At 45.3% G+C, this 21,400-nt stretch overlaps 1 protein-coding gene across 11 annotated transcripts in view; it reads right to left on the minus strand.

Moving 5' to 3' along the window:
* Positions 1-21,400, minus strand: part of SNX29 (sorting nexin 29) — a 584,658-nt gene that overhangs the window by 527,941 nt on the left and 35,317 nt on the right. For all 11 annotated transcript variants that reach the window (XM_063717589.1, XM_063717588.1, XM_054534732.2 and 8 more), the window contains one exon: positions 9,686-9,810. In XM_063717589.1, coding sequence (XP_063573659.1) covers positions 9,686-9,810 — 125 coding nt within the window. The remainder of the gene's footprint in view (positions 1-9,685; positions 9,811-21,400) is intronic.

Genomic DNA, 21,400 nt, shown 5'->3' on the forward strand with positions numbered 1-21,400 from the left:
AGCCTGACTGCAAGGCACAAATGGATTGGCAGAGGAGAGTTCCAACAAGGGGCTGAGCTCTGTCACTCTACCATCTTCCAACTAGCCACAAGACTGCCTTCCAGAACCAGGGCTCAGCATAACATACCCGCATCCTACAAGAGTTTACAGCATACCACCTCCTTTATTAAAGAGTAGGAAATAAATTAACCAGGCATGGTGATGTGCATGTGCAGTCCCAGCTACTTGAGAGGCCGAAGTGGGAGGATCGCTTGAGCCAGGAAGTTCAAGGCTGCAGAGAGCCATGATTGCACCACTGCACTCTAACCTGGCAACAGAGCAAGACCCTGTCTCTTATTTAAACAAAAAAAAAAAAAAAAAGGGGGAAATTTCTAAGAAGGACTTCTAAAACTTGTATGTCACTTCCTTTTAGGGGCATACCCCATCATGAGCTGAAGAGTCATTTACATTCTGAAAGGAGCAAAGCAAAGGACCCACGGAACTCAGGCTGGATAACTGTGATCTAAAAACTGACAACTCAGAGGCCAAACTGAGTCTTTCGTACTTTTTTTTTTGAGGTGGAGTCTTGCTCTGTCGCCCAGGCTGGAGTGCCAGGGCCCGGTCTCGGCTCACTGAAACCTCCGCCTCCTGGTTCAAGCGATTCTCCTGCCTCAGCCTCCCAAGTAGCTGGAATTACAGGTGCCTGCCACCATGCCCAGCTAATGTTTGTATTTTTAATGGAGACGGGGTTTCACCATGTTGGCCAGGCTGGTCTCGAACTCCAGACCTCAAGTGATCCACCCACCGCAGCCTCCCAAAGTGCTGGGATTACAGGCCTGAGTCTTAATTTATGAGACATCAGGATTAAACACCTTTGAAACACGCAGAGGTCACATTCGGCCAATAGGTATCAGTCCAGCTCCACTAGATCTTAATATGCTGGGACACATTCATACCCCTTAGTAAACAGCCACTGGCCCAGGTCCCTGCCACCCTGAGTGTCAAGAACCCACCCCCGAGGGACCCTGTGGACATCCCCGTGATCCAGTGACCCAGGAGTTAACACACAGCCCAAGGGGTACAGCACCCTGGCTTCTGACTTCCTCCCTAAGGCCAGCTTCTTTCTGCCAGTTGTCAACCACTTTTTTCACCTTCAACCGAGCTCTGCATTTTCTCTGCACCTTTAGCAGAGCCTTCCAAGGCTTCCCTTACCAAAAGCAGCTGATTTGCACGTGCATGAATACAAAAGAAAATCACCAACAGGGAACTGAAAGCAGGGATGGGCGAGTGAGGAACCGGACTTCCCCTCACCATCAAAATGATGGACCCAGGGCTCCCCTGGCACATGCAGCTTCCTCCAAAATTAATTTTCTACAGAAATGAAATTGTTAACCAAGGTGACCCAATGAAGCAAAATACAAATTCTGCTTTGAGTGCAATCAACCATTTTCAAAAATCCCCACTGAAGATCAAGGAAGTCGGTCTCTCTCATTTTACAGTTGTGGGTATATTACCACCAACGGCTTCCCACTGACTGAAGATGCATACAGACTGCTGAGAGTAGGGGTTTGGCTTCCCAGGAAAATGAGCAGCGTGTTCTGAAGTCAGGGTCTTCAAGTGGTTATTTTGAATGCAGTCCTTTGGTGGCCTCTACTGTGCAGGTGGCCAGGCAAGACATTAGAGCTACAAGGATGAGCCTATAATCCTAACACTTTGGGAGGCCAAGGCAGGCGGATCACCTGAAGTCAGTAGTTCGAGACCAGCCTGCCCAATATGATGAAACCCCATCTCTACTAAAAATATAAAACTTAGCCAGGCATGGTGATGTGCGCCTGTAATCGCAGCTACTCAGGAGGCTGAAGGAGGAGAATCACTTGAACCCAGGAGGCATAGGCTGCAGGGAGCCGAGATTGCGCCACTGCACTCCAGCATGGGCAACAGAGCAGACTCCATTTCAAAAAAAAAGAAAAAGAAAAAAGAAAACAGGTAGTTCCATACATAGATTTGATGGAAGAAGAACTCAGGACTACAGGAGGGGCACAGTCCAGCTGAACCAAGTAGGGGGCTCATGAACGGCTTTTTGAAAACAATTCTGAAACTTCTAGAGAGAAGAGAACAAAACCACATGAGACACCACTTCACACCCATTAGGATGGCAATTATGAAAACAGAAAAAAGGAGGCCAGGCCTGTACTCCCAGCACTTTGGGAGGCCAAGGTGGGAGGATCACTTAGGGCAAGGAATTTGAGACCAGACTGGGCAAGACAGTAAGATACTGTCCCTACAAAAACTAATAAAATTACTATACATATATATATATATGAAAAAAGGGGGTGGTAATCACTCTCTGGTTCTCCCCATGTATACAATTAAAGCTGTATACCTTTTCTCTAATTTAAAAAGCCAGCATTGGCCGGGCACAGTGGCTCACGCCTGTACTCCCAGCACTTTGGGAGGCCAAGGCGGGCAGATCACTTGAGGCCAGGAGCTCGAGACCAGCCTGGCCAACATGGTGAAACCCTGCCTCTACTAAAAATACAAACATTAGCCAGGCACGGTGGCGCATGCCTGTAATCCCAGCTACTTGGGAAGCTGAGGCAGGAGAATCACTTGAACCTGGGAGGTGGAGGCTGCAGTGAGCCAAGATCACACTGCTGCACTCCAGACTGGGTGACAAAGCGAGACTCTATCTCAAAAAATAAATAAATAAAAATAAATAAAAAGCCAGCACTGGCAAGGCTGTGGCATTGGCGAGGATGTGGAAGGATGGTGGAGAAAATGGACCTCGTGTGCATTGCTAGTGGAAATGCAACAGGGCATAGCCTCTATGGAAAACCCTCTGATGGTTCCTAAAAAAAAATTAAACATAGAATTATCATATGATCCAGCATTGTCCTTCTGGGTATATGCCCCAAAAGAACTAAAAGTGGAAAAAACAAGTATTTATATCTTCATATTCACAGCAGTACCATTCACAATAGCCCATAAGTGGAAGACACCCAACTGTCATGGGAATAAACAAAATATGGGCTCTACATACCCTCAAAAATATTGTTCAGCCTTTAAAAAGAAGAAAATTCTGGGCCGGGCGCGTTTGCTCACGCCTGTAATCGCAGCACTTTGGGAGGCCGAGGCGGGCGGATCACAAGGTCAGGGGTTCGAGACCAGCCTGGCCAACATAGTGAAACCACGTCTCTACTAAAAATACAAAAATTAGCCGGGCATGGTGGCGCATGCCTATAGTCCCAGCTACTCGGGAGGCTGAGACAGGAGAATCGCTTGAACCCAGGAGGCAGAGGTTGTGGTGAGCTGAGACAGCGCTACTTACTATACTCCAGCAAACTGGGCAACAGAGCAAGGCTCCAACAAAAAAAAAAAAAAAAGAAGAAGGAGAAGGAAATTCTGACACATACTACAACACGGACGATCCTTGAAGATATTATGCTAAATAAAGCCAGACAAAAAAGAACAAATATTGCATGATTCCATTGGTACAAGGAACCTAAAGTAGTAGAATGCACTGAGGCAGAAAGTAGAATGCTGGCTGCCAGGGGCAGGGGTCTGGAGGGAGTGAGTGTTAGTGTTTAACGAGTACACAGTTTCGGTTTGTAAAAATGGAAAGGTTCTGAGATGAATGGTGGTAATGATTACTGTATGACTTGTGAATGTGCATTAAGTACACTTACACTGAATTGTACACCTCAAATGGCTGAAATGGTAAATTTCATTATATATATTTTACCAATTTTTTTTTGTTTGTTTTGTTTTGTTTTGTTTTGAGATGGAGTCTCACTCTATTGCCCAGGCTGGAATGCAGTGGCACGATCTCGGCTCACTGCAAGCTCCGCCTCCCGGGTTCACGCCATTCTCCTGCCTCAGCCTCCCAAGTAGCTGGGACTATAGGCACCTGCCACCACGCCCAGCTACTTTTTTGTATTTTTAGTAGAGATGGGTTTCACCGTGTTAGCTAGGATGGTCTCGATCTCCTGACCTCATGATCCGCCTGCCTCGGCCTCCCAAAGTGCTGGGATTACAGGCATGAGCCACCACGCCCGGCCATATTTTTTTTTTAAGAGAGAATAGAAGTTTGGCCAGTAGGAACTTGGGTAAGAACTGGGGAAGGAAGGAGGGTAGCAGAAGGGAAAGAACTGCCAGACTTGAAGAGTTTCGAGACAACAGAAACCAGGAGAGCTGTTCAAAATACAGGATTGGGCCAGGAACAGTGGCTAACGCCTGTAATCCCAGCACTTTGGGAGGCTGAGGCAGGTGGATCATATGAAGCCAGGAGTTCGAGACCAGCCTAGCCAACATGAGGAAACCCCATCTCTACCAAAAATGCAAAAATTAGGCAGCCTGGTGGTACCCACCTGTAATGCCAGCTACTTAGGAGGCCAAGACACGAGAATCACTTGAACCCAGAAGGCAGAGGCTGCAATGAGCCGAGATCGCACCACTGCACTCTAGCCTGGGCGACAGAGCAAGACACTGTCTCAAAAAAAAAAAAAAAAAAAAATTAGAGAACTGAATCGTCTAAATTACTGAGAGGCACCAAGCAAAGCACAGGCAGTGGCACTGAAGGCCCTGCCCCACACAGGATCTGGCATTAGTGCTTTAGCTGCTGAATTATGGAGAGGTCTCAAGAGTCCCAAGGCAGGGGCATGGCAGGAGGGGAGCTTGTGGGACTCAGGCCATCATTTATTTGCAAACTGGATGAAAGAGTTGTGATGTCGGACCTGCCGCTGCCTGTCAGCCCTGGCATACAGCACAGCATAAGAGGTAGAACAGAGACAGACACAGCCAGTAGGGAAGAGAGCCCAAGAAGCCAGATCAAGCACTGGATACTTTGTCCCAATTCTACAAGAGACCCACGGAAGAGCTTTAAGTTAGTAGGGTTACGGGGAATAAGTGGGGGAGTGGGATGGTCATTAAAGAAGACCACTCCATGATGTGCAAAGTAGGTCAGAACTGATCAAGACTGAAGGCAGGAAACACAAGTCGGGGAGAAAGAAGAGAACTCACTGAGGATGGAGGAACAGCGAGTGGCTCAGGGACCCATGTGAGAGACAGAAAACAGTGCTCTTTGTGGGACTGGTTTTGGGGCAGAGGAGAGGGAGAAGGAGAAGGCTGGGAGGAAGCCCAAGAGCTGTCCAGGGGACCTGGGTAAAGGGCAGAGCCATTTACTAAGCAAGAAACACAGGAACACATATGGATGAAGATCAGAATTTAGTTTTGGAGACTGACAAGCCCGTGCTGTACACCAAATAGAGACACTCATGAGACAGAGTTCAAGGAAGTGCTCTGGGCTGTGGGTATGACTAAGAATAACAGGCACATACAGAGCAACTTCACCAAGGAATCCAAACAGTATGCATAGAAACAAGAGCCAACAATGAATCCAAGGATGAATAATATTTGAGGGTATGGAAGTGATATGCCAAGAAGGATCAGAAAAGAAGAAGAAAGTGTGCCAACAGGCTATGGCATCGCAGAAAGCAAGGGAAGGCAGTGTTTCAAAGTCAGAAGATCCTCGATGCCCAAGGCTGCCGAACAGACAGGGAAGATTAGACTTAAATTTTACAGGCAGCCCAGCAACAGTAACTGTGTCTCTGGTATATTCTGAATGGCGCCAATCACCTTGTAATTGAGTGCCAACCTATAACCTGATGATGATATATCAGTGATTAAAAGAACATCAAATTCCAGCCGGGCGTGGTGGCTCACGCCTGTAATTCCAGCACTTTGGGAGGCCAAGGCGGGCAGATCACCTGAGGTCAGGAGTTTGAGACCAGCCTGGCCAACATGGTAAAACTCCATCTCTACTAAAAATACAAAAATTAGCCAGGCATGGTGGCACACACCTATAGTCCCAGCTACTAAGGTGGCTGAGGCTGGAGAATCACTTGCACCTGGGACACAGAGGTTGCAGTGAGCTGTGATCATGCCACTGCACTCCACACTGGGCAACAGAGTGAGGCTCCATCTGAAAAAACAAAACAAAACAAAAACAAATTCCAAGGTCATGCCATCAAATGCATCAAACACCAATAACGGCAGTGGTTCTTTCTCCTTTCCCAAGTGGAATGGAAAATAATTCATTTTTCCATACTGTATTCCATACTGGCTACTTGGGTTTCCAGTGGCTACAAAGACAGCAAGCTAAATCTGTGTAGAGCTCTGGGTCACTTTTCATTAATTTTTGCTTTGTTCCTCAAAAATTAATCACTTTCCCTGTAGCAAGCTGGAGTGATCCTGGTATATGGTACCTCGGGAACCATGAAATACAGTACTGCACACAATGAATAATGCCCTTCCTTCCAACCAAGATGTATTTGTTTAGTGAACATAATTTTATTGATGAACCTGTGTAGTGGCAGACACTATGCTAGGAGTCAAGAGAAAGCAAACAGACATGGTGTCCTGCCTTCAAAAAGCATGCTACGTCGTGGGATATACAGAAAACTGAATATGGTGTGATGATGAGGGGGTAAAGTGGATCTCCTGTCCTTTGTTCTGTAAGACAAAGGCAGGCAAGCTTTTCTTTTCTTTTTTTTGAGATGGCATCTCGCTCTGTCACCCAGGCTGGAGTGCAGTGGCACGATCTCAGCTCACTGCAACCTCAGTCTCCCAGGTTCAAACAATTCTCCTGCCTCAGCCTCCCAAGTAGCTGCGATTACAAGTGGGCACCACCACACCCGGCTAATGAGCTAAGCTAGTTTGGTCTTTTCCCTGCTTCTCATTTGCAGGAGGCTGCTCAGCACATCCTCATCAGCAGAAAACAGCCAGAGACTGCCCTTTAGTTCAACTCATCACCATGCAGGTATAGCCCTCTCGCTAAGACAGAGAGGGGCGGCCAGAATGAGAAGGCTGGAGATGCCTTGCAAATGTGTTGGTGGTTCTTTGATTATCAGGGCCAAGCAACAAAAAGATAAGAATTCAAGTACTGATGGGAACAAAAAGAGCCATTCTTTGTGGCCAAAAGGTCAGCGCCTTAAGAAGGGATGACATGGAGGAAGAGGTTCAAAGTTGAAAGGGTGGTGGGAGAGGAGGGTAAGTGGTTAAACATTTATCAGGTGTTAGGAACTAAAGCAGCTGCTTCAAATGAGGTTCTCACTGAATCCCCCTGACAAACCCTCAAGCTACGCGAGACTATCACCTTCACAAGTGAAAAAAATGAAGGCTCAGAGGGAACTTTCCCCGAGGCCATTCAGACTCACCCTAGCAGTCTGACTTCAAAGCCAGGGTTGCCTCTGTCTTGCCCGGCAGCTGCCCTTAGCTGCCCTTAGCTGGATGGAAGTGGACCAAGAACCCCAAAGGCAGATATGATATAAACAAGAAGAAGTACGAGGGCCCAGGAAGCCTGAGGGCAGGTGGCCCTGAGAAAAGCTAAGTCCCTGCAAAGCTCCTCACCCAGCCTGTAACACTAAGTCACTCACACACAGGGACTCAGGGAGGCGGCCAAAGCCATTGGCAGTGATTTCTATGAGGACTGAAGTAGTCCTTGATGCCGGCTTTTCTCAGACTGGATCCCTCCCTCCCTGCCTGTTGAAGGAGCACAGAAGCATGGCAGAAAATTCAACAGGGACAGGAATCCCTCTTTTTTTTTTTTTTTTTTTTTTTTTCTGAGACGGAGTCTCGCTCTGTCGCCCAGGCTGGAGTGCAGTGGCACGATCTCGGCTCACTGCAACCTCCACCTCCCGGGTTCAAGCAATTCTAAATGTGAGTCACCGTGCCTGGCTCCAACAGATCTTTTTTAAAAAAAAATTATTAAAATTATTTTATTGATACATAATATTTGTACATATTTATAGGGTACCTATGGTATTTTGATACATGCCTAGAATGTGTAATGACTTTCAACAGATCTTTGCTTCTTTTTTTCTTTCTTTAGGCAGTCTCCCGAGGCTAGAGTAGGCTCAGAGAGGCTCCTAGATCTTTGATTCATTTCTGAAAATGAGTAACTGGTGAAATAAACAAGAAGCAAAGATCTAGGAGCCTCTCTGAACTTACCCTAGCCCTGGGAGACTGCCCAAAGAAAGAAAGAAAAAAGCAGACATCTGTTGAAAGTCATTACACATTCTAGGCATGTATCAAAATATCACAAGTACCAAGGCCAGGTGCAGTGGCTCACACCTATAATCCCAGCACTTTGAAAGGCCGAAGTGAGCAGATCACAAGGTCAGGAGTTCGAGACCAGCCTGGCCAACATGGTGAAACCCGTCTCTACTAAAAATACAAAAATCAGCTGGGCGTGGTGGTAGGCACCTGTAATCCCAGCTACTTGGGAGGCTGAGGCAGGAGAATCGCTTGAACCCAGGAAGGCGGAGGTTGCATTGAGCCAAGATGGTGCCATTGCACTCCAGCCTGGGCAACAAGAGCAAGACTCCATCTCAATAAAAAATTAAAAAAAATCACAGGTACCCCATACATACGTACAAATATTATGTGCCAATAAAATAATTTTAATAATAATTTTTTAAAAAAAAGAACTGTTGGAGCCAGGCACAGTGTCTCACATTTGTAATCCCAGCTAGTTGGCAGGCTGAGGTGGGAGGATCACTTGAGCCTAGGAGTTTGAGACCAGCCTGGCCAACAGAATAAGATCTCCGTCTCTATAAAAGTTTAAAAACCAGCTGGGCATGGTGGTGCAAGCCTGCAATCCTAGCTATTTCAGAGGCTCAGGCAAGGGGATCACTTGAGCATAGGAGTTCCAGGCTTCAGTGAGCCATGATCACACCATTGCACTTCAGCCTGGGCAACAGAGTAAGACCCTAACTCAAAAAATAAATAAATAAATAAATAAGATCTATTGAAGGGTTAAGAAAAAAGGAAGGATGATATAGCAACATGAAGGAGAGGGAAAGACCAAGGATTCTGTTAGCAGAGAATTTCTACACACCACCACCAAATGCAACAAGGTCCAACTTTTGGCTATGAAAGGGGAACCAGCCAAAGACAGCACATTTTACTCAGCAACAACACTGACGTAGTGATAAGAAAGATTCCGGGATTTCTAGCCGCAGCCGTGGCCAGGGCTGGAACTGAAAGCTCAGGGGAGGAGGACACCACAGGACATCTGTTACATGACATGTTCCACTTCAAGGTTCAGCTGCAAAGCAGATCACTATGAACAGTTTCCTCATCTGTATGTGGCAATAATAACAGTCCCTACTACTCACAGGGCTATCAAACTGAATGAGTTAATTTACATCAGAGTGAAGTCTTGCACTAAGTACTCAGCGTTAATAGTTATTATTTAGCATTATGCTTGTCACTCACATGGAAATGTTTTTCCAACATTAAACTGGATGATAACAGAACCTCTGGGGTTTCTGTTGCTGGTGTTGAGGACATTAATTATGAAATGCCATGCTATCCTCAGGCATCAAATTAAAACAGATTATTAATTTCCCAGAGACTGGCACACCACACTGGTGAAATAAACCAGTGTGCTGCAGGTCCCCGAACCCAGAGGAGATTGTACCATGTGGCTCTGAGAATTCTGCACAAAAGATGACTTCATTTAAATTAAGATGCCAGACAACACCATTACGTTTTGACTACTATTAAGACATGGATTTCTGTGCCCATACACCACCCCACCAAGTCCCACGCGATGACTGCCCTGCCCACTATTAAAAAATAAATAAAAAGAAAAAGAGCAGAAGGAAGACAAGCTCCTGCAAGCTACAGCCAGGCAGAGCAGTACCTGTTTCGGTTTTGCTGGCAAAGCCCGCTGCCTGCTTGATCGCTGCCGCTGTGAGTGCCAATCCTCGACTCCTCTTCAAGCCATGCTGCAGGACGGCTTCAAACTGGGCACACAGACAGGTGACCCTGTGAGAGAACCAATGACTCATCAGTCCCCCCAGAAAAGGGAGTAGCAACTAGGGCAGCCCCAGCATCTCCAGGAAGTGAGTAATCCGCCAGGTGTAAACCTCAGCGTGAAGGCAGACAGGAGACACCTGGATTTGCAGGCTCGGTAACTGACCTGCGCCACTCCACACACCTCCCGTGTTGATGTTCACTTCACAGAGCTCAGGATGCCCAGCACCGTCTACCCATATGCATCAGACTGGCACAGTAACAATTCACAAGGAACATGGGAACAGGGACGGGTGCCAGCTGGCGGGGGTGCAGAGGGGGGACAAGTTAAAAACCAATCAGTTCTGTGTGGGGAGCGGTTGGATGTTAATTGCATCCAATTCACAAGTTTTAACTCTAATTCATATTACATGTAGTTTAAGGAACAAGATTATGTTTTTGGAGACTGAATTCACCAGGCTGCCAAATTGGAAACATTGTGTAATTTCATGGCCTGTTACATGCTCTAAAAAAAAATATGAATTCTGATTCTCATTCTTTATTCTGTTATAAGAGATTACATGCTCTAAAAATAATAATAATATGAATTCTGATTCTTGTTCTTTATTCTGTTGTAAGAGATTACATTGTGAACTCAGATCGTGAGTTGATGGAATTTTCAATTAAGTTACAATTACTGTGCATTTAATTGAATTTGTTTCTCAATAACCAAAGAAATAGGAGATTCAGGAACAAAGAGATGAGGTCACAGCAACTGCACTTGATCTTAGCAATCTTCTCAGGGCTCCTGAGCCTCTGCCCAGTTGGGTCTGTGGACTTCTGAGCCCTTTCCATTCATTCATGCAACAAATGTTAAGAAATTCTGAATGTCTCCCATATGCCAGGCACTGTTCTAGGCTCTAAGGAGATGACAGTGGGAGTGAGACAGGCAAGGTTTCTGCCTCACTCATGTGCATGTTTCTAGCAAAGAGAGGTACACAAATAAGTTAACGAGACCATTTCAGTTAATCAGAACTTAGAAGAAAATAAGACAGGATGAGATGGCAGGTGGCGATGGGGCAAGGACAGGCTTAGATTCTGTGGGCTGAATGAAGGTGGCCTTGGAATTACGAGCTGGATATGACAAGGGCAGCAGGCTGGAAAGACAGGCCCAGTGCAAAGGCCTTGAGGCCACCACCATCCGGCTCAGCCTTGCCTGGCCTCGGGCATTTGCTGCTCCACCCATCCCGACACCCATGGTAACAATACTCCAGGTGTTTATCACTCTGTGGGTAGTAAAATATCTTCATACCCATTATTTTACTCTTCTCATCAACACTCTAATATAGATGACGCAGGTATTATTATCTCCATTTTACACTTAAAGAAGCTGAGGCTAAGGACATTTAAGTGACCTCCTGAAAACTGCATAAAAAGCAGTGACATCTGTACCTGAACCCCATCCTCGCAAGCTGATCCAATGCAGTTTCCTTCATCTCCCATATCACCAAGACAAACATCCTTTATTCTAAGATAAAAGTCCTCTAGCTCCCTTACTCAATCTTTACTCCTCATTCTGTCCACACCACATACCCCTAACACAGCATCAGCAAATCCACAGCATTCATGCCTTTCCACTGTATTCTGTGCCCATGACAGACATCACTAATCGATCCCAGCACTGTGGGCCACCACTGGCAAATGACCAAAGCTGGCCCTGCACAGAAAGAAGCCTACTAGGCATCACAAATCTAATACTTCCCCTCAACCATACTGCTTGGTTTTCACCTTCTATCTTATCTTTGCTGGATTCCTGGCACCTAGCTCAGCACCTGGTACATAGTGTGTGTCCCACAAATGTTTTTCCAGTGGGTAGGTAAATGAATGATGAACCTTGAACCAGAGATCCCAGAATACTCCCCCACATTGAAACAAACCACTTTGCTGGGCAGATATCACTCTTAATTATCACAGATGTGCATACGCTAGTCTCTGTACACACAGGCACTTTTTTTTTTTTTTTTGACACGGAGTTTCACTCTTGTTGCCCAGGCTGAGAGTGCAATGGCACAATCTCGGCTCACTGCAACCTCCGCCTCCCGGGTCCAAGCGATTCTCCTGCCTCAGCCTCCCATGTAGCTGGGAATACAGGTGCCCGCCACCACACCTGGCTAATGTTTGTATTTTTAGTAGAGATGGTGTTTCACCATGTCGGCCAGGCTGGTCTCCAACTCCAGACCTCAGGTGATCTGCCCGCCTTGGCCTCCCAAAGTGCTAGGATTACAGGCATGAACCACTGCGCCCAGCCTCATAGGCACATATTTTAAGGCTTCCTGAAAGCTGGGACATCCACCAAAACTCTCTAAATACCACAGAAACCAAAACCATGGCACATAGCAACATTGACCCAGATCAGGGATCTGTCTCAGAGAGAGAGAAAAAAACAAAAACAAAAGCAAAAAAACTCTGGGGTATGTTGAGAGTTCTCTGTAATTAACCAAAGCCTCTATCTTTAAAAGAATCTTCTGCAAATACAGCAATCAACTCAACAATTGCTATCAGTTTGCTTGGTTCCAATGCACAAGTCAATAACTGCCCAGCCAGCTCTAGATAAAACCAGGGCCCTAAGAGGAATGGAATGCAGGCGAACTGCACATATCCAGTCCCCAAGGTTTGGGTTACATCATCAGTACTGTGTCACAGAGGCACACAGGTCACAACTAACCTAACACTGCACGAATACCCAGGTGGATGCTAGTCCTTTAATTAGATCACTGTGATGCCTTCCTTGCCAAAGGCCGTTCTACTTAACACCCTCCCCAAATGCCCTTTCCGCCTCCCGTTTGGATCTGAGTACGTAACTACTGGTCATTCAAGACAGATCTCGGCTGGGTGCGGTGGCTCACACTTGTAATCCCAGCACTTTGGGAGGCCAAGGCGGGTGGATCACCTGGGGTCAGGAGTTCGAGACCAGCCTGGCCAACATGGTGAAACCCCATTTCTACTAAAAAAAAAATACAAAAAATGAGCTAGGTGTGCTGGCACATGCTTATAATCCCAGCTACCCTGGAGGCTGAGGCAGGAGAATCACATGAATCCAGGAGGTGGAGATTGCAGTGAGCCGAGATCGTGCCATTGTACTCCAGCCTGGGAAACAAGAGCAAAACTCAGTCTCAAAAGGAAAAAAAAAAAAAAACTTAGCTCACGTATTCCCTCCTCCAGGAAGCCTTCCTGAATGTTTCCTCATTCTGAGCTTCTTTGTACTGCAGCACTCGCCACTCTCTGTTAATGGTCTGATTTCCAGGGCTGCCTGCTGTTGCTAACTGTGAGCTCCCGTGCACTTAGCGCCATGCCTGGTTGCCACACAGAATTTGACCAACATGGTATCTCCAGTCAGGGAACTCAAGATTATGAACCTGACGTACATTTAGGTGGGAGATGCATCTCAGGAGATTTCGCATAAACTGTCATTCGAATCCAGGTCAGTTAAAACTAGTGAATCAAGTAGAGCACACCTGTCCAAGCACAGTAATCTACTCTTTAGCTTCTGGTGGGCACATCTTGGAAGGACTATGTCATACACTAGGTCACACTACGGCTTTCCACTGCTTCCCATCTTATATGGGGAGTTAATTAAGTTAATGAACCATCTTATATGGGAAGCAGTAGATGATAATTCCCACGAAATGAAAGGGGCACTAGCTTTAGTACAGTTCTTTATTTTCTCTTTTTTTTTTTTTTTTTTTTTTTTTTTTTTCTGATACAGGGTCTTGCTCTGTTACCCAGGCTGGGGTGTGGTGGTGTGGTCACATGGCTCACTGCAGCCTCAACCTCCCAGGTTCACACGATCCTCCCACCTCAGCCTACCAAGTAACTGAGTCTACAGGCATGCACTATCACGCGCAGCTACTTTTTGTTTTGTTTTGTTTTTGAGACAGAGTCTCACTTTGTTGAGAGGGCTGGGGGGTTCCCAGAATACTCTCTACTGCAGACACTCTGGCTTCACTGGAGAGGTCAGCTGCCTCCTTGCCATTTTATCACACCAAACTTCCATTCCAAGTTAATGAACTAGGAATATTATTTTAAATAAGTGGGTTGCCTAACAACAGTGAATATTTTAATTTTTTAAAAAGCACCAGTCAGGTGGGGTGCAGCAGCTCCCACCTATAATACCAGCACTTTGGGAGGCCAAGGCAGGCAGATCACTTGAGGTCAGGAGTTCCAGACCAGCCTGGCCAACGGGGTGAAATCTCAACTCTACTAAAAACACAAAAATTCGTTGGGCGTTACAGTGGGCACCTGTAACTCCAGCTACTGGGGAGGCTGGAGCAGGAGAATTCCTTGAGCCCAGGGGGCGCAGGTTGAAGTGAGCTGAGATCACACCACTGTACTCCAGCTTGGGCAACAGAGAGAGACTCGGTCTCAAAAAAAAAAAAAAAAAAAAAAAAAAAGGAATAAGATACTGATCCATGCTACAACATGGAAGAACCTTGAAAACAGTATGCTAGAGGAAGGAAGCCAGACCCAAAACACCACACACTGTATGATTCCATGAAACGTCTAAGAAGGGTAAATACAGACAGTCCTCAACATAACCATGGTTCAATTTATGACTTTTTGACTCTACAATAGGATTATCAGGACATAACCCCATCATAAGTCAAGGAACATTTGGATATAGAAACAGAAAGTCATTTAATTAGTGCTTCTCTAAGGCTGGAGTTAAAATTAGGGACTAAGTGTTAACTAGCACAAGGGAATTTGGGGGGATAATGGAAGTGCTCTAAAACTGAATTGTGATTGATGGTTGCACAACTCTATAAATTTATTAAAAAGCACAAAAATCAGCTGGGCGTTGTGGCTCACGCCTGTAATCCCACCACTTTGGGAGGCTGAGGTGGGCGGATCACCTGAGGTCAGGAGTTCGAGACCAACCTGGCCAACATGGCAAAACTCCATTTCTACTAAAAATACAAAAATTAGTTGGGTGTGGTGGCAGGCTCCTGTAATCCCAGCTACTCCAGAGGCTAAGGCTGGAGAAGCGCTTGACCCCGGGAGGCGGAGGTTGCAGTGAGCTGAGATCATGCCACTGTACTCCAGCCTGGGCAACAAGAGCGAAACTCTGCCTCAAAGAAAAAAAAAAAAGCACAAAAATCACTGAATTGAAAAAAAAAATCACTGAATTGTATGCTTACAATTTTAATGGTATATAAACTAGACCTCAATAAAGCTGTTTAAAAAAAAAAAAAAAAAAAAACTTCCTCCCAGGTGCTCAGTAAAAGTCTGATAAAGCAGCAAAAGAGTTGTGAATGGAAAATGAAGTAACTTCCTCCTGCTGCATTTAAAACTGTCCACCAAGACCAGCAGAGCTGGACACTGCACCAGCTCAACTAGTTTTCTGTTAAGATTCAGCAAGCACTTGTTTTCATGAGCTTTGTCCTATCTTTTTTTTTTTTTTTTGAGATGGAGCCTCGCTCTGTTCCCCAGGCTGGAGTGCAGTGACTTGATCTCGGCTCACTGTAACCTCCGCCTCCCAGGTTGGAGATCATCCTGCCTCAGCCTCTGGAGTAGCTGGGATTACAGGCACGGGCCGCCACACCCGGCCATTTTTTTTGTATTTTTAGTAGATACAGGGTTTCACCATGTTGACCAGGCTGATCTCAAACTCCTGACCTCAAGTGATCTGCCTACCTTGGCCTCCCAAAGTGCTAGGATTACAGAAGTGAGACACCAAGCCCAGCCTGTCCTATATTTCAAGACTGCTTAATCTGCACACTCATCTATTAAAAGATTCCTAAGAATCCTATACTTTCGCATGGCAAATATTAGAACAACAGGATCAGCCATGAATGCTGCATTTTTATAAACTGCATCAAATTAACCTTGTGACAGAAGGACCTATTTACTTGATACTTTTTTTTTTTTTTTAAGTCAGAGTCTCGCTCTGTTGCCCAAACTGGAGTGCAGTGGCGCGATCTCGGCTCACTGCAACCTCTGTCTCCTGAATTCAAGCAATTGTCCTGCCTCAGCCTCCCAAGTAGCTGGGATTACAGGTGTGCACCACCATGCTCAGCTAATATTTTTGTATTTTTTTGTAGAGATGGGGTTTCACTGTGTTGGCCAGGCTGGTCTCGAACTCCTGAATTGTGATCTGCCTGCCTCAGCCTCCCAAAGTGCTGGGATTCCAGGCATGAACCACCGCGACCGGCAATTCTTTTACTATGTTACAGCTTTACGGGAGCCTTTTTGAGAAAACCAAGTACAATCATGAAAATGGACGGATTATTGTCATTTGTAAAATTCCAATGTTAGCTGGAATGGAGTCTGCTGTACCAGTGAAAATCAGTCAATCAACAGTATGAGCCATATCTCAGATTTAAGACAGTAAGAACAAGGCCATTACATGACAATCATTTGAAATGGGCCATGAAGCCGGGCTCAGTGGCTCACGCCTGTAATCTCAGCACTTTGGGAGGCCGAGACCAGAGGATCACCTGAGGTCAGGAGTTCCAGACCAGCCTGGCCAACATGGCAAAACCCCATCTCTACTAAAAATACAAAAATTAGCCAGGCGTGGTGGCGAGTGCCTGTAATCCCAGCTACTCAGGAGGCTGAGACAGGAGAATCGCTTGAACCCACGAGGCGGAGGTTGCAGTGAGCCGAGATGGCACCACTGCACTCCAGCCTGGGGGACAGAGCGAGACTCTGTCTCAAAAAACAAAAGAAATCAGCCATAAGCTATATTTATGTTTAATTAATTAACATTTCAAAAAGGTTCACATCCTTAATCCATGAATTTCAGTAGCAGAAATCAATCCTAGACTATAATCTACAAATCAGATAAAAATCTAAGAATAGGTGGGGCGCAGTGGCTCACACCTGCAATCTCAGCAATTTGGGAAGCCGAGGTGGGCAGATCACTTGAGGCCAGGAGTTTGAAACCACCCTGGGCAACAAAGCAAAACCTTGTCTCTATTCTAAAAAATAAATAAATAAATAAATTTTTTAAAGCGTTAAGATTACAGACACAGTGGCCTGAAACCCTATCTCTACAAAAAATAAAAAAATTAGCCCTGGGTGTGGTTGCGCATGCCTGTAGTCCCAGCTACTCAGGAAGCTAAGACAGGAGGGTTGCTTGAGCCCAGGAAGCGGAGGCTACAGTGAGCTGGGATCGCACCACTGCACTTTAGCATGGGTGACAGAGCAAGACCTTGTCTTAAAAAAAAAAAAAGTTAGAAACTGCCGAAATATTTAACACTCGGGAAACTGGTTAGATAAACAATAGCTATTTAGGTCTTAAAAATATTTACCAAGAGCTTATACTGATAAGTCAATATCTTTATAACATAAGATGAAAAATAAGCAGGATAGGGAACTGTGTGTTAAGTATGCTCTCAGTTATGCTTGAAAAATACAATACAGGCCAGGAGCAGTGGCTCATGCCTGTAATCCCAGAGCTTTGGGAGGCCAAGGCAGGCAGATCACCTGAGGTCAGGAGTTTGAGACCAGCCTGGCTAAAATGGTGAAATCCCGTTTCTACTAAAAATACAAAAAAATAGTCGGGTGTGGTGGCGCGCGCCTGTAATGCCAGCTACTTGGGAGGCTAAGGCAGGAGAATCACTTGAACCTGGGAGGCAGAGGTTTGCAGTGAGCCAAGATCACACCACCGCACTCCAGCTTGGGCAACAAAAGCGAAACTCTGTCTCAAAAAAAAAAAAAAAAAAAGGGCCCGGCGCGGTGGCTCATGCCTATAATCCCAGCACTTTGGGAGGCTGAGGCGGGCGGATCACGAGGTCAGGAGATCAAGACCATCCTGGCCAACATAGTGAAACTATGTCTCTACTAAAATACAAAAATTAGCCAGGCATGGTGGTGCGTGCCTGTAATCCCAGCTACTCAAGAGGCTGAGGCAGGAGAATCGCTTGAACCAGGGAGTTTCAGTGAGCTGAGATCGCGCCACAGCACTCCAGTCTGGCAACAGAGCAAGACACCGTCTCCAAAAAATATTTAAAAAAAATAAAATAAAAGAACTATAACTTGGAAATGTTTCAATGCAGGAGTACCAAGATAAAAAATAAAAATGCACAGCATTATGTATGATTCTATTTTTTTTAAAACAATGGCAATAAAGGCTATATATGTGTGTATATATACATGGCTATTTTATTTGTAAATAATTGCGTACATATGGAAAAATGTAGAACAAATAATTCTTGGTCATTAACATAAGCAACCCAAAGGGAAGGAGAACATACAGGACAGAAAAAAGGGGACCCTCCCCCTCTCCCCAAAATAAAATAGTTGACCAAAAATTAAAAAGAAAAAAATTCATGCTTGGCAACAGTGATAACTCACAAGGCAGCAGTTTTCAAGGTACCATAAGTGTGAAGGTTTGAGAATAGCAGAAAGGTATATACAAATAATCAACTTAATCTTTGTACAGAGGAACCAGAAAATGGAAAAATAACCTATCTTTAAATGGTAAATCATAATTTCTGATGATTTTCTTTTTCTTTTCTTTTTTTTTTTTTTTGAGACGGAGTTTCATTCTTGTTGCTCAGGCTGGAGTGCAATGGCGTGATCTCGGCTCACCACAACCTCTGCCTCCCGGGTTCAAGAAATTCTTCTGCCTCAGCCTCCCAAGAAGCTAGGATTACAGGCATGCGCCACCATGCCCAGCTAATTTTGTATTTTTAGTAGAGACAAGGTTTCTCCATGTCGGTCAGGCGGGTCTTGAACTCCTGACCTCAGGCGATCTGCACGCCTCGGCCTTCCAAAGTGCTCAGATTACAAGCATGAGCCACCACGCCCAGCTCCGATAATTTCCAAATGTTACTAATATAAACAATAATTGTCCTCCCTGGTATAGACAGATCTCCAACTCTTGGTCTAGATGCAAATGCTGCCTGGATACTCTTGGCAGATGAGGAACGTCAAAATCAGGAACAGGTGCTGGCACTGAGAAGGAATCTGCTGAAGGAGCCGGAAAATCAAAAGGGAAAAAGAGAATGGAGAAAAACAAGAGCCCCTGGATGCGGGCGTGAATAAATGAGAAACGAGAAATCACATGAAGCCAATAGCCAATGGGATCTCCAAGTCTGGTCAAAGTCCACAGCCTGAGAGAACAAAAAATTCAAACCAAAAGCTTGCTTTAAAAAAATAAAAACTCAGTCAGGCACAGTGGCATGCACCTGGAGTCTCAGCTATTTGGGAGTTTGAGAAGGGAGGATCACTTGAGGCCAGGAGTTCAAAGCCAGCCTGGGCAATATAACGAGACCTGTCTTTAAAAACATTTTCTTAATAAATAAAAATAAAGGCCAGGCACGATGGCTCATGCCTGTAATCCTAGCACTTTGGGAGGCCGAAGCGGGTAGATTGCCTGAGCTCAGGAGTTCGAGACCAGCCTGGGCAACACAGTGAAACCCCGTCTCTACTAAAATACAAAATAAAAAAAAAATTAGCCGGGTATGGCGGCATGTACCTGTAATCCCAGCTACTCGGGAGGCTGAGACAGGAGAATCACTTGAACCTGGGAGGCAGAGGTTGCAGTGAGCCAAGATCATGCCACTGCACTCCAGGCTGGGCAACAGAACGGGACTCCATCTCAAAATTAAACACATAAATAATAAATAAAATAAAAAATTTTAAAACCAATATATATTTCTTTTCATTCCTGCTTTCTGGCCAGCAGTGCATGAGACCTCCCTTTTCTCCTCTGCCTTGAGATATATATATATATATATATATATATATATATATATATATATATATATATATTTTTTTTTTTTTTTTTTTTTTTTTTCAGTAGAGACGGGGTTTCACCATGTTGGCCAGGCTGGTCTCGAACTACTGGCCTCAAGCAATCTGCCCCATTCAGCCTCGCAAAGTGCTGGAATTAGAGGCGTGAGCCACCGTGCCTGGCCACTAACAATAATCTTGACTGTTGTTTTGAGCTTTTGTCAGTCTGATGGGTGAAAAGTAGGCAGCTCACTGTTGCTTTAACTTGCATTTCCTTGACTACTAGTGAATTTCGGTGTCTTTCTTTTTCCTAATATATGTTTGCTGGCTATTTGGCTTTGCTGTTTTGTGCAAAGCTTCCATGGTAGAGCCACGGCATTATTTCTCAGCCTCCGCATTGGGGTAATCACTGAATCTCATCAAGGCTCAGTCCCAAACCTCAATCCTTCTGTCTCTTCCCCAGTCCCTGCTTCATTCAGCCCTCCAACCCCGGCTCTCCCAGACTCCATCTCACCCCAACCACCTCCACTCCTCCACCCACCCCAACCCAGGCATCCTGGGCAGAAGCTATCTACCTGAAATGCAAATCTGACTGTGTCATTCTCTTTCTCTCTTTTTTACCGATTGGTACCATACTATGCTATAGGTACACAGTACATGACATGATTTTAGGGAAACACAGATAAACATTTATGTGTGTCAGGAAAAAATATAACCAGCCCCAGACCAGAGTAGACAGTGCCTTGAAATCCCACCTCAAGCCAACCTCTGGCTCAGATGGAACACAGAAATGGTGAAAATGGTACACAGTGGCCTAAGTTTAAGGAATAATGCCCTGCCAGGCACGGTGGCTCACGCCAGTAATCCCAGCACTTTGGGAGGCCGAGATGGGCAGATCACAAGGTCAGGAGTTTGAGACCAGCCTGGCCAACACGGTGAAACCCCATCTCCACGAAAAATACAAACATTAGCCAGGCATGGTGGCAGGCGCCTGTAGTCCCAGCTACTGGTGAGGCTGAGGCAGGAGTATCACTTGAACGTGGGAGGCAGAGGTTGCAGTGAGCCAAGACTGCACCACTGTACTCCAGCCTGGACAACAAAAGCAAAACTCTCTCTCAAAAATAAAAAATAAAAAAAGAAATACTGCCCTAACTGTTGGCATTCCAATACTTCCCTGTGATAGCAGAGAAGAACCTGCTGACTTTCCAACTGATCTCCCAAACCAAACAACACTCATCCACGCACCCCACCATTTCACCCCACATCCCTGCACCTTCACATCTGCTATTCCCTCTGCCTAAAACTCCTGTCCCATCTATTTGACCACTAACAACCCTGTTGTCACCCTATGACAACTAATATTTATTACAGGCCACCATAATTGCCCACAATTTACATGTCCAACTCCCAGATTCAATTTTGAATTTCTTGAAGACAGCAACTATCTCATCCAATTTGCATCGCCATTGCCAACAAAGTACTCTATAAATAAATACCTGTTGAATGAAGGAATTAATGAGGCAATCCTTCCAGCCTTCAGTTACTAATAATTGTCAAAAAACACAGGTATGTCTAGTCATACAAAAAAAATGTTTTGAGTTTATTACGTTCTTACTGGGTGTACCAAGCAAATATTATTACAGCTAATCCTGACTATAACCCTAGCAAGTGAGTATCATCATTATTATCTGATTTTCCACATGGTGCATGCGAGGTTTAAAGGAGCTAAGTAGTCCAAAATTACACAGCTGGTAACTGGTGATTTGTGGCTGAAGGAGGCATGAAGGTAAGTATGTCTGACACCAAAGCTCACACCCCATGCTCACCACCTCTCTCCACTGTCAGGTTCATGATGACGATGATGGTGCTAACATATTGTTTACTA

Source organism: Pongo abelii, chromosome 18, assembly GCF_028885655.2.
Source record: "Pongo abelii isolate AG06213 chromosome 18, NHGRI_mPonAbe1-v2.0_pri, whole genome shotgun sequence".
Lineage (NCBI taxonomy): Eukaryota > Metazoa > Chordata > Mammalia > Primates > Hominidae > Pongo > Pongo abelii.